The 17,873-nt window shown below is 37.3% G+C and overlaps 1 protein-coding gene across 12 annotated transcripts in view; it reads left to right on the forward strand.

Annotated features, from left to right (window-relative positions):
- The window catches only part of SEC31A (SEC31 homolog A, COPII coat complex component), a 63,779-nt gene that overhangs the window by 36,575 nt on the left and 9,331 nt on the right, over positions 1–17,873 (forward strand). For 5 of the 12 annotated variants that reach the window (XM_059922744.1, XM_059922751.1, XM_059922746.1 and 2 more), the window contains 5 exons: positions 683–856; positions 3,015–3,191; positions 6,754–6,880; positions 8,554–8,895; positions 16,748–16,786. In XM_059922744.1, the coding sequence (XP_059778727.1) occupies positions 683–856; positions 3,015–3,191; positions 6,754–6,880; positions 8,554–8,895; positions 16,748–16,786 (859 nt within the window). The remainder of the gene's footprint in view (positions 1–682; positions 857–3,014; positions 3,192–6,753; positions 6,881–8,553; positions 8,896–16,747; positions 16,787–17,873) is intronic. The other 7 variants (XM_059922749.1, XM_059922753.1, XM_059922752.1 and 4 more) reach the window with 4 other exon arrangements.

Consider the following 17,873-nt stretch of genomic DNA (forward strand, 5'->3'; position numbering starts at 1 on the left):
TAATATTTCTTTTTGTCTCTGCAGAGAGATTTTCTCAGTATGGTTGTTGCTTTAAAGATCACTATTGAAACCGAAAGTCTTGTAGGAATCAAGGTTTTTCCTTCTAAGTGCTTCTGAGAGAAAACACACTTGTTTTCACACTTCTGGATTGGTGTACTTATGAAGGGCAGATGGTACTTGTACTTTATACCTGAAGCGTAGCTCTCTAGTGTTGAAAGAATAGGTATTGAAGAGCATTATGAGAAACTTCGGGTTGAAATATTAAGCCTGTTTGGAGGCTTAGTAGTACTATTTTTATAGTATACATAGTATAATAGTATAATATTCCCTCTTATACATGCTGGAACCCAGTTTCTGCCTTCAGACATCAGCCTGTCACTTTCACTTTGGATATTTGCCTGTTTTAGCTCAGGAGACAAGTCTCTGGCAGTTTAAGGATGTTTGGGAGAAGATGGTAACCTATGCCTTAACCATGAGTAGGAGACCTTCCTCCTCGCTTTTTCAGTTACCTAAATGGTGGTCAACTCTTGCAGACCTTCTTAATATTGGTGATAATAGGTACCGTACTTTTGGTAGGCTTTGGAAATCTTAGTAACTCCTTATCTTTTCCTGCTTCCTCTCAGTACACATCTTGTTATCATTGTCTGTTTCTCCTTCACTCTCCTTTCTTTTTCTCACTTAGGATCTGATTGAGAAAGTTGTCATCCTGCGAAAAGCTGTACAACTCACCCAAGCCATGGACACTAACACTGTAGGAGTCCTTTTGGCTGAGAAGATGAGTCAGTATGCCAGTTTGTTGGCAGCCCAGGGCAGTATTGCTGCAGCCCTGGCTTTTCTTCCTGATAGCACCAACCAGGTAATTACAACTGGCCATTTTTCTTCTTTGAATGTGTGAGTAAGGTGAGTTCAGTAGATAGCACTCAGTATGAAACATAAATGTACTAGTAGGTGGAATGATTTGGAGCAGTTGAAGTTCTGTCACCTAATAGGTGAATATTATTGACACGTCTTCAAGTGTAATTTCAGGTGTACCCAGGCTGTGTCAGAGAGATAGAATGCTTGTCCCTTTGTACTGAAGGGCTTAGTATTTGAGGAAAATAAGTAGGAAAAGGGGCAGCTTTTTGTTTCCTAAGCCAAATGCTGATTCTGTGCACAAGACTCTATGTAGGTATCTTCAAAAATATAAATGTTACTACTTAAACAAATTGGGGTCGTGATTTTAAAATTCTCACAAATGACACCCCAGGTGTTAACAAAGTCATTCATTTTATATGCCGTTTCAGTCCGATGCTGTCTGTGGGTGAGTATATTTTTAAAGTATTCAAGACAGAGAGAACTATATCACATTCCTAATTTAGTGTCCTTATTTGGTGTGCAATAAAACTTGGGCTTTTTCATGATATTTGTTTCAATTCAATAAGTGACTGAATATGTAGTGATGAATAGGATTGCCAAGATCCTTTCCCTGAGGGAGTTTCCAAACTCAAAATGACAACAGAAGTATACATGGGATTCCAAAGTGATAAGGACAATGATAGAGGTAGTGGGAGCACAGAGGAGGGAAATCTAAACCCGATAATGCAGCATGGGTGGAAGCTGGGATGGGGAGTGAGGAAGATTTTCCACAAGTAGGATATTTCTATCTGCATTGTGTATCTGCTAGAGCTTAATTCGGAGCCTTTTCTTATTTCTATACTTTTTGTTCTAAACTTTATTCTCTTTTTGACGAAATTTTTTAGTTAATTGTTTTCAGTATTTTGTCTGTTCTAGGGAATTGTCACTAAATTTGATTGAGTAAAAATACTTATATCTGTGTTCCAGGACTGTGGAGGTATGACTCTCTAGTTGGTTTTGTGTACACTTACATGTAGGATCCAGCTCACATCTTTCTAAATTGTTCATGAGAATATGAAGTAGAATAGAAACAAAGTCTTTATCTTTATAATGACTTTGGTATAATAGTTTTATAGGATTTTTTACTTAATAAGGTCTTCTTATTATATTGACGTATAAGACCCTTTATCTTAAGACTAACTTACTCTAAGACCTTTAGACCTTCTAGCGTGAGAATTAAACTCTTTATTTTTAATACTGTTTATAATCACATACATTTTCTATACGTTATTCTTCATGCTTTTCTTTGGACTTTTAAAGAACATTCTTTATGCAAAACTTGTAATTTTGATGTTACTTCCTCCTATATATCTCAGTATACCCTTAGTATTTTCTGGGGAATATTTCCTGAGACTTTGTAATATCATTATAGTATATAGTTCCCCTCCATAAAAGGCAGGTTTACCTAAGTATACCTACAAAATTTAAATGATGTGTTTAAACATTTAATGAATTTATAGAAATGTATAATTTTTATAGATATTAAATGAATTCTTGCTGAAACATTTTAACACATTGCTTTTTTGTTGTTTGTTAATAACTAGAACATGTATATGGTAAACTCATACTTACTATTGATCTATATAATTATAGATCTGTGTGAGCTACCCTGAGTTTGACATCTTACTCTTTTAATTTATTTCAAGCATCTCTTTTTTTATTAATTTTCATGTCTTTCATAGATCACCATTTTCTTCCATCACCGTCTTTAGCAGTTGATTCTCTTTTGGAGCCTTTTTTCCCTGCAGAGAAACAAAGTTGTATTTTTTCAGCTGCTTTTGTGATTTGTGAGCATTACTCAACTGCAAGAGAAACAACAAAAGAGCAGTGATGATAAGTGACATTGATCTTGCATACTACCATGTGGTAGGCATGATTCAAATCCCTGCCTCTGTGAACTTACAAGTTACACTGTATATAATGGACCTTCGGTGTCAGTCTTGAGTATTAGAAACCATGATGTCAGACCCTAATGTGCCGGGGTTTATTGCATAATACACAGCATATGAACAAAAATCATATGAATGATCAAGCTTACTTTAAGAAGATCAACATGCTGTCATATATAGTTGGGTGAACCCTGAACAATTGGCTTTGCTTTCTTCCACTGCTTCTTATAGCCAAATATTGTGCAGCTTCGTGACAGACTTTGTAGAGCACAAGGAGATCCAGCACCAGGACAACAGGAGTCACCTAAAGTTCCTTATGAGAGGCAGCAGCTGCCCAAGGGCAGGCCTGGACCAGTTGCTGGCCACACACAGATGCCAAGAGTTCCAGCTCAACAATATTATCCCCATGTGAGTGATATGGTCCAGATTAAAGGAGGAACATTTATGTATTTCAAATTGGTGGTTTTAGTGTCTTGAGTAAGAGACCAGTGATAAAACTGGACAATGTATTATTTTAATGGTTATAGTTTTTCTGTTCTTGAAAGTAGCATTTATGATGTTTTTAAAAATTATCCCTTTAATCTAGTCAAATAATTTACAAACTACATAAAATTAATTTAAGCTCTCTGGGGAGATTTCTTCTTATTTCTCCATCACTCAAGCTTAAATTACACATGTACATCTGTTCTTGAAATTTTTACAATTTGATTCATCTAACAAACTGTAAGTAAAGTAGTGGGAACAATTTTGTGGGTAATTTGGTCAATTTTTAAAAATGTTTTTAGAAAATAGTCTCTTTTTAAGTATTATTTTCTGAGTCATTAGTGTGGTTTTACTATGTCTTCTGTATCAGCACAATAAAGAGTATCCAGAATACAAACATTTTTTTGGACAACTTTATATTAGAGAAAAGTGAGTGACCAAAGGTATATGAAGTTGTAGGTCATGGGGAATGTAAAGATGATTAAATAATTTTTATTAATCAACTAATTTATTTATTAAATTAAAATTACCAAATGGTTAGTGGCATAAAATGTGACCTCTTATTGTCTTTTACTATTTCATGTAGAAACTTATATTTCCAGACCAGCAGATAACCTTCATGTTCTTAAATAAAAAATATATTTTCGTAAGTAATAAATGGTCTTGATTGATAACAAAGTTAGTAGGTACTCTGCCCATTTTTTTTTTTTTTTTTTTTTTTTTTTTTTTTTTTTTTTTTAGCCCTCAGAATGGGAGAATATATTTGCAAACGAATGCCCATTTTATTTTTGAGATGAAACCACCTCGATGGCAGTCTCTCTTTTTTATTTATTTATTTATTTAAAAATTTTGTTTATTTATTTATTTCTTTTTGGCTGCATTGGGTCTTTGCCGCTGCGTGCAGGCTCTCTCCAGTTGCGGCGAGCGGGGGCCATTCCTCGCTGCGGTGCCTGGGCTTCTCGCTGTGGTGGCCTCTCCCAGCACGGAGCAGGGGCTGCAGGCACGGGGGCTCAGCAGCCGTGGCGCACAGGCTCAGCCGCTCCGCGGCACGCGGGATCCTTCCGGACCAGGGCTTGAACCCGTGTCCCCTGCACTGGCAGGCAGATTCCCAACCACTGTGCCACCAGCGAAGTCCCTCTGCCCATTTTAAAATAGAACAAATTGCTGATAGAATTGATGGGGTCATTTTTACATTTTGTAGCAAAACTAAGCATAAAACCATGAAAAAAAAATTCATGCTCTTTTGTCTGTCATGCTTTTGATTGCTATTTAATCAGGATAGATTACATTTGAATATAATTATGACTGTACTACTCTCTGTTTTGTTTTTTCGTTCATTTGACAAATATGAATTTAAGGGCCTGTCTTTATTCTCCCTGTTGAGGGTATATTGGTAAACAAAACTAAATTCTCCACTCTTGTTGCTAGACTTTGAAAGTCTATGACATAGATAGGGCAAATCAGGTGATGGCTGGGAAACTGAGAGGTGGAGAAGTCTAGCAACTAACCAGAGTTTTAAGACATAGAGCTTGAATTTGTCAGCATGGCTAGTTAGTGGTTAACAGGATTGGAACTCCTAAGCTAAGCACCTTGAGTTTGACCTCACTGTGTCAGGGCACTGAAGTAAGGCGTTCTCTGCATTGGGAGAAGAGAATATTTACTCCTTATGTCCTTGGGTTTAATCTATCTTTCTGGGAAAATGTAAAAACCTTGAAAGACTTTTATTATACTGTGACTTAGCAGTCTCATACTTTAAGAAAAGGAAAACAAATTCAGTCATAAATTATGCAGTGATTTTCTTGATTAAGGCTTATGATATGTTGAATGAGGACAGTGGCTTGTGGTTTTAAAGGCATGTTTATAGGCAGGAGTTAAGGGATTTCTGAAAGGGAAGCCAACTGAGTAGGAGCTCTCCTCCTACTACGACCAGCACATCTTTGCTATTAATTGTTTATATGATAGAGTTTCTTCTACAAAGATTTACTTGACAAAAGATATTCTGATGGCTTAAAAAAATGTCTTTGAAAACCTCTGGACTCCAGGGTAAGCAACATGGTGTAGCATGGCAGACACTGGCCTGGGAATCAGGAGACCTAGAATCAGTCCTAGCTCCATCAACAACAAGTTGTATAGACTTCAGCCAGCCCCTTCAGTTCTCTGGGCCTTGGTTTTCTCAGTGGTAAAGGGTGGGGATCAGATTCTATGATCTTTAATATGCTCTGATTGTATGATTCTAAGCCTCATACGGAACTAACATAATTTTTGTGGCTCTAATGAAATCCGGAAAAGGGAGCTTATAGCAATATGTTTACAGATCTAATAGTAGCATGAATACAATTAGTGCTTCAAAAATCACTTTTTCACTCAATTACCTTATTTTTTTTTTCCCCCGGAATGTCTTCTTTCCTTCCCTACTTACAGAACTTACCTTTTCCCACTTACTCTTGACACTTGAACAGCATTGTTCTTTCTGCTTTGATTTAGTTTTCATATTGATTTTTCTACTGCTTCCCTTCCCCTGTTCTGTTGTGAAAGGTGCTTTTTTCTTTTGGAATCCCAGCTACCTTGAAAGCAATTGCCTGGCTAACGTATGCTATCTTGCTGCTCTTATTTTTTGCTTTGCATCTGGCTATTAATGCCTGTTGGGTTTTGTGTTTCTTCTTTTAACATTTTCATGTTTTATGTTCTGTGATTGGTATTTCTTTGTTCAATTCAGGTTAGAATTGCCCCCACTGTCACTACCTGGAGTAACAAAACTCCTACCGCCCTTCCCAGCCATCCACCTGCAGCCTCTCCCTCTGATACACAGGTATATCCTTCATTATTCCTCTTTGAGCAGAATTCTGCTCACCTAAATATATAGTTACATATTCTCTACCCACCTCCCTTAAGTTCCCCTCCCCCCAGCTGTCTATCTGCTTATTGCATTTTAGTGCTTTTAGGATGCAAGAAGCAGTTTTTAGCACAATTAATTTATTTTCTTATCACTCTCCTCTTCTTTTGCAGTTCTAAATTGAACTAGAAAAACATCAACCAAGGTTCTATCAATGGTTTAAATCTGATTTCACTGAATATTTTTTCCTTTCTTCTTCTTCCTCCTCCTCTTCTTTTTTTTTAGCATCGTAGAGAAGATAATATCACCTGTGGCATTTATACTTATATTTCCGAAGCATTAGTTGTGGATGGACTTTAGTGGAGATGGAAAATCCTAGCGACTTACTATAAATATCATAGATCTTATTTTATGAGGCTGTTGGCATCTCTTGCCATTCATTGTTATTATTGCTTTGGATCTGTCTAATCTTTAAATCACACAAAATGTGTTGCTCAGAAAATGTGTCTTGAAGAAGATAGTATGCACGAAATGCAGTTTTTTTACACAACTTTTTTTTCTTTTTTAAATTCCATTTCAAAGATTATAAATCTGTCTGGCAAGATTCTTGGTTCCAGATGTAATCCTCCTTTTTACCATATTCTCATTTCCTAGGGAGAAAATCCTCCACCTCCAGGCTTCATAATGCATGGGAATGTTAATCCAAATGTTGCCGCAGCTCAGCTTCCCACATCTCCCGGCCATACGCACACCCAGGTGCCACCTTATCCACAGCCACAGCGTAAGTAGTGTGACCCTGAAGTCTTGTCACGGCAGCATGTCTCGTTTTATCCCGTGTAGTAACTGTTTACTTTGAAGCTCCAAAGCCATGATCAAATCAGCGGTAACAAGTAAAGAAAGAACCATTCTGTGTAGGACTTGAGTCCTTGCTCTAGCGAAGCATGGTTTCCCTGGGAGGCATCCTGAATCAGCATGCGAGGAAACAGCTCCTGTGTCAGTCCATTCAGAACAGTTGGCTCTTATTCCTGAGCCTGTTAAAGAGAGTCAATTGTGCCATGATGTTGGTATAAAAAAACAGAATTTTAGAAATTATTTGGTACATATTCTTTTCCTTTAGGCAAGATGATGCAAACCATTTTTGGAAAATTGGTTCCAAGGGACATTTGTTGTCGTCTTCCATTTATTTAATTTTTTTAGGAAACAGACTATTTTTTAGAGCAGTTTCAGGCTCACAGCAAAATTGAGTGGAAGGTACAGGAAGTCTCGGTATACCTCCTGCCTCCGTGCACAGCCTCCCCACCACAGACATCGTGCACCACGGTGGTCCATTTGTTACAGTCAGTGAGCCTACACTGACTCACCATTTTCGCCCGGAGTAGTTTATCTTAAGGTTCCCTCTTGGTGTCAGACACTCTGTGAATTTTGACAAATGTATAATAATGACCTTTCCCCTATTGGCTTTCATTTTTTTTAAGAAACTATTTACACTTGCAAAGTAAAACATCACCTCTATTTTAAAATTTAAAATAAACAAAAATGCAAATCTCAAAGTGGACAATTACATGACTGAACAACTACTATAAAACAAGAGGATGTTACCTAGCAAGAACTAATCTCAACGAGCGTGTTCTGTGCTCATAATGTGGGTGTTCTTACTTAACATGAGTACAGATTTGATGCAGCTTTTCACTCAGTGCTCAGCATGAAAGTGCTGTCTTCAGGGTAGAATGAGCACAGTTCTGTTGGATTCCCTCTGCAGAGGTTCATATTCTGCCCATGGTCACACAAAAGGTAATGGTATCTGGGTTCAGGTCTTTGCATTAAAACACTAGTTGGCTGTCTGATTGCTTACTAACCAACTTTGTACAGTGTAAGAAATATAATAATTGTCTTGTCAGGGATCATACAGAGTTGCCTGTTAATCTGGAACTGTGCTCAAACCCAAAATTTGAGTAGCTGATGATTTTACTAGATGTTGGAGAAGGTATCTGATTCATAACAATGGTGCTCACCCTACAGTTGTTAGGGTGGAAGAGGTCTTGAGCTGCCACCAAGCTCCCTTAACTTTTACTGTGAAGGGGACTGCTGTGGGTGTGTAATTCCTGCATGGCTCCACCTGATGGCTAGTAGGTGTCACTGCAGTCTTCACAGGAACAGGACGGCTCAGAAGAGGGTCAGTCTTCTGGTTCTCCGGTCTCATGACTCAAAGATTTTCATAGCCAGCAGCAGTCTGGAGATGGCAGGGTTCAAAGACTGGATCCAGTGACTTTTGGCATAGTTAGGGCATGCAGACTATCAAAAGCATAACTTGTTTTAAGTGGGTAATGTTTGGTTGTAGCTTATTATTAGAAGAATTGAAAATAATTTCCATCGAATGAGATAACTTTGGTTTTCTGTTGCTGTCTGAATAAATGTGTAACTAATTAAAGTCTCTGCTCCTTCTCCCTGGTGTAGCTTCTCAGCCAGCCCAGCAGTATTCCTTCGGAACAGGGGGGTCAGCAGCGTATCGACCTCAGCAGCCTGTTGCGCCCCCTGCTTCAAACGCTTACCCTAACACCCCGTACATATCTTCCGCTTCGTCCTATTCCGGGCAGTCTCAGCTGTACACAGCACAGCACCAGGCCTCTCCACCTACCTCCAGCCCCACCGCCTCGTTCCCTCCTCCCCCTCCCTCTGGCGCGTCCTTCCAGCTCGGCGGACCAGGAGCTCCCCCGTCATCTTCAGCGTATGTGCTGCCTCCTGGAGCAACAGGTACACTGCCTGCTGCCGGCGAGCTGCCTGCATCCCAAAGAACAGGTCTGCGCTTGAAAGGGACTTGGTTTGCCTCCCTCTTTTATTTTTTCCTGATCACGTGGGTGCATGGAGGCGAATTATTTCTAACTATAAACTGGGCAAGGTGAGGTATGGATTTAATTGTATAACAAATTCTAAAACTATTTCTAAAAGTGTGATTTTCCCATAGTGAACTTTAGTTGCTAAATGAGAAAAGCTTTAGAGCTTTAAAAGGGTAAGAGTATATAATCTGCCATTGAATTTAAAATAAGCGGTAAGAAATTAGTTGGCCAGATAAGTGGTGGTTGGAACTAGATTTAATTGACACTAATTTCTTTGCCAGAGTAAAACGATGCTCTGTGTTCTTCCTGGATTTTCAGTTTTTAAAATTATTTGTGCCTTAAATTCATTCATAGAGATTAAATAATATAGGGTCTTAATGAGGCTGTACAAATTTTGTAATTATGTTTGTTTGTAAAGGTGAGCAAGGATCTCGACATGTATTGAAAGGAAAAAAGTGAAAGAATGCAACTCTGACAGAATCTCTAAGACAGCAGAAAGTATACAGTAGTGCAAGGATTCTCTCCATTAGGACAATTCTACCCTCACAAACATTTTGGAAATTTCTAGGCATTTTTGTTGCTGTTGGCAGTGTAGTTCTGCCTGAAATTTTCTAATTAAAAGCGTAATTTAAAATTATTTTTATAGTAAATACACATTTTATAAATTCTTTTTATCTTTCATGTTACAATTAAAACATTATATTACTTTTTTATGAGTAGGTAATATTATCTGATTTTCATGTTAGGATTGTAAAAGGGGCCTCAGAAGTATGTATTACAAAAAGAGATCAATGAATCGGGGCAAGAACCACTAACATAGTAAAGAATTCAGACTTTGGAATCAGACTTCCTGTGTTTGTATCACAGCTTCACTCCTTTCTAGTTATGTGACCTTGAATAAGTTACTTAACTTTAAGCCTCAGTTTCCTCATATAATAATAGTATGTACGCATAAGCTTAGGAAGAGATTGAAAGCATTTGGGGACGGTGACTGCAAAGTTAGCCGTGATGACACCTCACCCAGAATTAGAGCTCTGGGCCTTTTCGTTTTGTCCCTGGTTTAATGTATACTTGTTACTAAGGGTATTTGAAAATAGTTTCCCTTTCAGATTATAATTGATGCTTTTAAACTAGAGGGGCAAAACAGAAGTGAGTCTTGCTTTCTAATACTGAAGTTGTTCCTGGAAGTCCAGTATATGTTTTTCTCTTTTTAATCTGCTAAGCAGTAGCTTTAATAACTGAAAACACTGGTCATATAATAGGATTTATTGAGGAAGTATTTTTTTTCTTGGAAGTCTTATGGATCCAGAATTATACACATATCTCCTTCTCTCTTCTTTGATATATAATATTAAAGTCCAAAGTACCAAAAATCATACACACAATATGTATCAGCCTTTACTGCACAAATAAAATTTGTATAATTTTCAATACAGATATTTCAATAGGTTGATATTTAGAGAGGAGTGTTCATTCAATTGTAGAGTTCAAAAAATTACCTTTTAAAACCTGGATGAGCGAAAACAGTATATATTCTGAATAGTTGGGTAATAGTTTGAGTGAAAGATGGATTCAAGTAAATCCCCACATAGGAAAGTGGTGCAGGGAAGTAGGAAAGCGAATTATCATTTATTGAACATACATTGGACATGTACCAGCACTGCTGTATATTTTCTTATTTCTCATGAGAAATAGGAATAATTATTTTTTTAAAAATTGCCATGAGGAAGCTTGAGTTTCCTAGGGTTATGTATAATGTTTTCATGATTGCACGGTGATAGTCTCCAAGTTGAGATACAGCTGAGATGCCCAGGTCTCTCAGTCTTCAGAGCCCATGTTCATTCTTCTTTACCAGATAGTCTAGTCCTGATGAAAGAGTAGAAGTAGCTATCAGTGTTGGAATTACAGAAACATTTAGCATCACTATTTTAAGCATTTGTTGCTTCATCATCTAAGTTAAATATTTGCATGGGTATTTTTTTCCTCCTTAAGCTAAAGGGCATTTGGCCTTATAATAAAGTCTTTGCTTATGTTCAAAGTAACAATATTCTAACCTGGCTGAGAAGCAGAGTAACTAATAGGAAGATGAAGCCATACATTTTGCAATACTCAGCATGCACTACAGCTAGCTGCTTTGTCACCTCTTGCATGTTAGTAGTCCCTGTATTTTAATTAACAGAGCTTTACCTTATTTTATTTTTTAATTTCCTAAAAAGTTTCCTTAGGTTATACAGATAACTGTGACTAAAAGTTTTATCTTTGTTCTAATAGGTCTTAGATTATTATATCATGGTTTTCTACGGGACTTGGAAATTCCACTTGTCCGGTGGATTCTTCTTGATAGACACTAGGATTTTCAAGCCCTGTAACTATTAGTGAACCACAAAATTATGTGCCCACTGCTCAGAGAAACTCATGTTGCAATCATCAAAACATTCATTCAATAAATTCTTAATGAGAACCTGTTCAGTCTATAATCAGAATTATTCTAGGCACAGGTAGGAAGGCAGAAAAGTACAGTACATTTCTATTTCTAGTGAACAGCACATAGCTTTGTTGTAAGTTGGAACATAAAATTTGTATTTGGGCCAAATTTTGGAAGACATTAAATGTCAGGGCAAGAAATTTATACTTCATACAGTAAGAAGAAAATTTCTAGTGGAGGAGTTTGAACTACTGAGAGGCATGGTCAAAGTGGTACTTTAGGGAGGTTAACCTGGAGATGGTTCTGCAAAACAGATTGTGGGCAGCGTGGCAGAATCAGAGGCAAGGAAAACAGGCTGTCTCCAAGTTCAAGGTATAAAGTGCTAACAGCCTAAGTTAGTATAGTGCAACATGTTTCAGTGGTGGGTGGCAGCACAAAAAGCAGGAAGTTTTCGTAGCTTTACTGTGCAGGATAAGTAAGATACTGCTTGTACCCCCCCCCCCACCTTTTTTTTTTTTTGTCCCTGGTTTAATGTATACTTGTTACTAAGGGAGAGCACTTTCAAATGTGAAGGCCCAAGAAGTTTACTTAGAAAAATTTTCTGATAAAATGTCAAGCTCTCATGAAGCTGTTTTTGAGTAAACAGTATTAAAAAATGGAAAATTTAATTTGGGTATATATATATGTATATATATATATAGTCTTGTGCTCCTTCACATAGAAGAGTCTTGAAGGGGCATAATAGTGAATATTTTCGTGAAACAGTGGGCTGAAAAAAATTTTTTTTAAATTTTCATAAACATTCCGTAGTCAAATTATAAGTACCTGGTTTTTAACCCTTTAAACAAAGGAAAGGACCATGATAGCCTTCCTTATTTTTCTTTGGATAAATCTGTTTTATCTCGTGTCATTGGAAAATGACCTTAAGGATTCATTCTCTCTAAATTTAAATTTTTAACTTTGTGTGGTGCCTTTTAAAAAACGTGACGTGCGAGGCTAACGGCGAAGGGGGAGGTGTATGATTAACACGGATGCTCTGTCCTCTGCGTCTCAAATGATCTTTTAGCCGAAAGTCTCCGTACCATTGGCTCTAATATCCTTCTGTGAATCCACTGAGAGTATCTTAGCCAGTGCCTACATCCTACCATTATGCAAGAACACCTTGAGAAGGTTCCCATTGAGAAGGGAGATTCAAGTAAGGAGGGTAGCAACTCCACTTCTGTATGTGAGACCAAGCGCTTCTCTCTTCCTTCCCTAAAAACCATGTGGAGGACTAATCCCTACACTAAGGTGGATAAGGGTCTCCAGAATCCAGCGACATGCCATATTCAGTTTTTAAGTTAATTTTCCCTTGATTTTTAGTAATTTTTTACTGTAGGATTTTGAAAGGCCTCAAATAGTATAGAGAATAAAATTAAAATTATCTGTAATTCTGCCACCCATATATAACCACTAATAATTTAGGTGTATTTATTCCCTTCGTACGCATATATGCACACATATGTATGTATGCATATATTAAAGTTCTTTTAATGTAGAATATACATAACATAAAATTTACCATTTTAATCATTTTTAAGTGACATCAAGTGCATTTACATTATTGTACAGTCATCACCACTAACTACAGAACTTTTTTGTCATCCCATACTGAAATTATGTAGCCATTAACCCCCCCCCCCCCCCGTTTTCCCCAGCCCCTGGTAACCACCGTTCTACTTTGTCTCTATGTATGTATTCTAGGTACCTCATATAAGTAGTCATACAGTTTTTTCTTCTTGTAACTGGCTGTTTCACTGTCTTTAAGATTCATCCATATTATAGCATGTAATCAGAATTTCGTTTGTAAAGCTGAGTAATAGTCCACTCTATGTATATACCACATTTTGTTTATCCATTAACCTACACATGGGCATTTTGGCTGTCGTGAATAATGCTGCGATGAACATGAGTATACAAATATCTGTTCAAGTCCCTGGTTTCAGTTCTTTTGGGTATATACCCAGAAATGGAATTACTGGATCAAATAGTAATTCAGTGTTTAATTTTTTGAGGTGGTGGCACTATTTTACATTTTCACCAACAATGCGTAAGGGTCCAATTTCTCCACATCTGCACCAACACTTGTTGTTTTCTGTTTTTTTGTTTTTAATTCTTGCCACTCTAATGGGTGTGAAGATAATAGTATCTTATTGTATGCATGCATTTTTAAAGAATTGAGATCATAACTCCCACATACACTCATAATTTACATTGTACTACTTTCCTTAATATTACACCATGAACCATTTTCCAATGTTCTTTAAAGTCATTGTCATGTTTAAAAAGAGAGTAAGAAAGAGATTTATGCCCATTTTTAAGGTTTTTTGAAAAGGTAAAAAAGATTATCTTCCCTTACTAGTTTTATGAGAGAATTATGTCCAAGATTGGACTGTGCTATCTTTTTTTAAACATATTGACCAAGAGTATCATTTTGCACATCCATAATGAACCCCCATAATACTGTCTCCTGTAGATATTCACGTTCTTCATTTAGTTTGCTTTACCTAGTGTTGCTACTAAAGTGTGTCTCCATAAAGTAGAGGTTAATTTAATTGTTTTTTTTTTTTTTTTTTATGGCTGTGTTGGGTCTTCGTTTCTGTGCGAGGGCTTTCTCTAGTTGCGGCAAGTGGGGGCCACTCTTCATCGGGGTGCGAGGGCCTCTCACCATCGCGGCCTCTCTTGTTGCGGAGCACAGGCTCCAGACACGCAGGCTCAGTAGTTGTGGCTCACGGGCCTAGTTGCTCCGCGGCATGTGGGATCTTCCCAGACCAGGGCTCGAACCCGTGTCCCCTGCATTGGCAGGCAGATTCTCAAGTACTGTGCCACCAGGGAAGCCCTAATTGTGTTTTGAAAAAGTGATATTTAAACAATTTAAAGATATAAAAGCAAAAGTATTGAGGGGTTAGAATCATAGCTAAGATAAAACTGTTAAATTGATCAGAGATTTGAACAAGGATTTTCTGGGCTGAAATAAAACATATTGCTAAATATATTGCATGGTTTGAGGTTAGGAGGGGCCAGTTAGGCATATATTTTGGTGGGAACTTTGATTATTGTACAGTCGTTATTTTCAATTCAACAGGCAGCCCACCCTCAAGTTACGAAGGATAGCCAGCTGGCTATATGTTCCCGTTGAAAATCTTTTTGTTTCTTATTTCATTCAGTTTTACTCGTAACTTTCAATTTAATTTGATTTCATTATAACTTTGGTGTCATTCTACCAAAGGGTCATATGAAATTGTTCCACATACTTTTTTGTGCTGCTAATAGTTGGTGAAATCAGGATACCCACTCAGGCTTTAATATTCAAGGCTAAGATCACTGCCACGAGAGGTTAGAGGAAAAACTGGTCTCACCTTCTGCTCCCACGTTTCATAGGGCTAGAGAGGAGGCATGTTGTTGAGACTGCTCCCTGAAAACAACGATCAAGGCCAGGGTACCTCCATTACTTTTAGGTTTTTCACACCGTCGACTCCCCACCACCCCGCCCCAGTGCCAAAATCCAAGGATGCTCAAGTCCTTTATATAATGTGGTGTAGTATTTGCATATAACCTACGCACATATACTTTTATGTCTACATTGCTAATAATACCCAATACAATGTAAATGCTGTGTAAATACTTGCAGCAAATTCAAGTTTTGCTTTTGGGAACTCTTCGGAGTTTTTTCCTTCCTGAATGTTTTTGATCCTCAGTTGGTTGAATCTGCAGATGTAGAACCTGGGGAGGGACTGTATATTGACCCCCTCAGCCCAGAAGCTGAAGTCTGGTGCTAGTGAGTACATCAGTAGTTTCAAGTCAGGTCTGTCAGGTCTGTCCTCTGTCATAACACACACACAGTGACTCCCAGGGATTTATTAACTGTAGTGCTGTGAGGTCATATTTTGCATGGGAAGTTAAATTGTAAAGTCATCATTTAAGACAAAAATAAGAAATCACTTAAGAGTCAGTTATCCGTGATCACCCCTTTCTTCACTTAAGCCCTCACGAAGAAGTTGCGTGTGGTCAGAAGCCATATTGCATGAGAAACATCTATCCTTAGCGCCATACAGAGAAATTCCAAACTGTGGCATTAGTTCTCCCACCTCACAGTTTCTCTGGGGCATGTGCTTCTTGAGTAGAGCTCAAACTGAATTGAACTCACTAGTTAATGCTGTATACTCTCGATTCCTCTCTCCCCGAGTTCAACTATCATAACTCCCACATACTTACGGGATTCCCATAAGTTGTATGTGCGTATGATGTATCCCGTAAGTTGAATTCCCGTAAGTTGTATGTACATATGATGTATCTACACTGCATGCTTTTGATTGGAGACTGGGCCTGGACCAATCCTGAACATCCGACAATTTTGGAATTGCTGTATTAGTTCTCAGCCTTCTTTCCTCTTGTCCACTGCCAGTAACTTCAGTTCTTTTAAGAGAAGTAGTGATTTCTGGAAGATTTGTGCTAAACAGTCTGCAAATCTGTATATTCTTATAGAGAAGACCATATGAGATGGTTACATATTTACTGGGCCTGTTCCCATTTATGCTCATATTCATGGTGTGACCCCAGAAATTACAGTTCCTCCAGAATGCAGATCCTTGGGGCCTCCCAAATCCAGCAGTAAAGTAGCACCTCCTTGTTAAGATCGTCTAACATGCTTATTATCTTTAACAATGTAGTGTTGAAGTCTGCACGACAATGCAGAAATCCTCCCATTTCTCTTTAAAACCCTGCTACTTAAAGAGGATTTGGACCAGCAGCATTGGCATTACCTGGGAGCTGGCTGAAGCAATAGAATCTCAGGCCCTATGCTATACCTAGTGAGTTAGAATCTGCATTTTTGCAAGATCTTCAACTGATTTGGATTCACAGCTTTAAAAAATACTAAAATGGACACAGTTATAATATGTTAGGAAGTGCTCTCATAAATGAATTAGCTTTGCCCACAAACTGATTACTTTCTTAATTAGATAGAAGCCATTTCACGTGACTTGATTAAAAAGTAAGTTTTATTCCCTTATAAAATAAGTTTCTTCTTTCTTGGGGTTGATGGAGGGAGGAGAAACAATTATAAAATGAGTAGAGTTTACAGTTTGCAGGGCAGAAATAGAGACACAGATGTAGAGAACAAACGTATGGACACCAAGGGGGGGAAGTGGTGGGGGGGGTGGTGGTGTGATGAACTGGGAGATTGGGATTGACATGTATACACTAATATGTATAAAATGGATAGCTAATAAGAACCTGCTGTATAAAAAAATAAATAAAATTAAATTCAAAAATTCAAAAAAAAATGAGTAGAGTTTAGAATATCTTTGATGATAATACTGTTTAAGTGACTTTTACATTTTGTCTACAGAAAATCAGTCTATGCAAGACCAGGCATCTATGTTGGAAGGTGAATTAGTTACAAAATATATCTGGAAATCTTTGAATCACTGACTATAATTAATGAATGGATATTCACAATTATGCATGTGAACTTTAAAGCCAATAATACCCTAAATCTGATCAGTTCTTAATTGAATCAAATCTTAGAACTGACTGAATTAACATAGTGACACAAATGATCTTGAATCATAAAAGTTGTCTATTTTATATAGACTGAAAGACAAGGCTATACCAAGATTGTCTTAGATATAAGAAAGCTTAGAAGGTGATGCGAGAGATTTGAATGATTAGTCTGTGTATAATGAGAACTTTAAGAATTTGTTAAGCAAATAGCAGCATGTGGTTTAATATTTTGTGATTAGCTCTTGAATGTTTTGAGGCTCATTTGGCGTTCTGTCTCCTAGTCACCTTGTAGAAAATTAATTCTACTTTTAAAATCAAGGCAAATGAGTGCATGCTGGTTAGGAGAAGATCTTGTTTTTACAAAATTTCTGTGACATTATGTTCTTTGGTTTGCTAAGCAATTTTGTTGTGATTTAATATCGTAGATATCAATAAAACAAGCAAAAGTAAAATACTGAAAGAATGTTTATTAAAAGAAGAAGAATTTTTTGCTTTTACATATACACCTACACAAAACTTAATAAGATGTAAAATGATTATATTTTGATTTAGTAATTATCTCATCTCTGGCATGTTTTATTCCATTTTTCTTTAAAGATACAGGCATTCAATGAAGATGTTATAAAAAAATTTTTTTTAAAGATACAGGCATTAAGTGCCTTAATATGAGTTCTGCTACTCATATTCATTTCTCACTTTGAGATGACAGGTTTTGGGAGATTTGAGGGGGGAGGAAATTTCCTAAAGGTGACAGTAGTTTAATTTTATATTTGCTGCCAGCCTGGAAATTTTTTTTTTTTGGGGGGGGGTATTAAAAAAAAGAATCTTACCACAGATATTTGAATGCCTTTTTCTACTTTATAGGTTGTTCTTAACGCAAAGGTGATAAAACATACTGGTGTTGCGTAGTTGGGCTCTGTTTTTTTAACAGTGTTTCTACCATGTGGATGATTTGGGTATGCTGAATTGCT

Source organism: Balaenoptera ricei, chromosome 5, assembly GCF_028023285.1.
Source record: "Balaenoptera ricei isolate mBalRic1 chromosome 5, mBalRic1.hap2, whole genome shotgun sequence".
Classification (NCBI taxonomy): domain Eukaryota; kingdom Metazoa; phylum Chordata; class Mammalia; order Artiodactyla; family Balaenopteridae; genus Balaenoptera; species Balaenoptera ricei.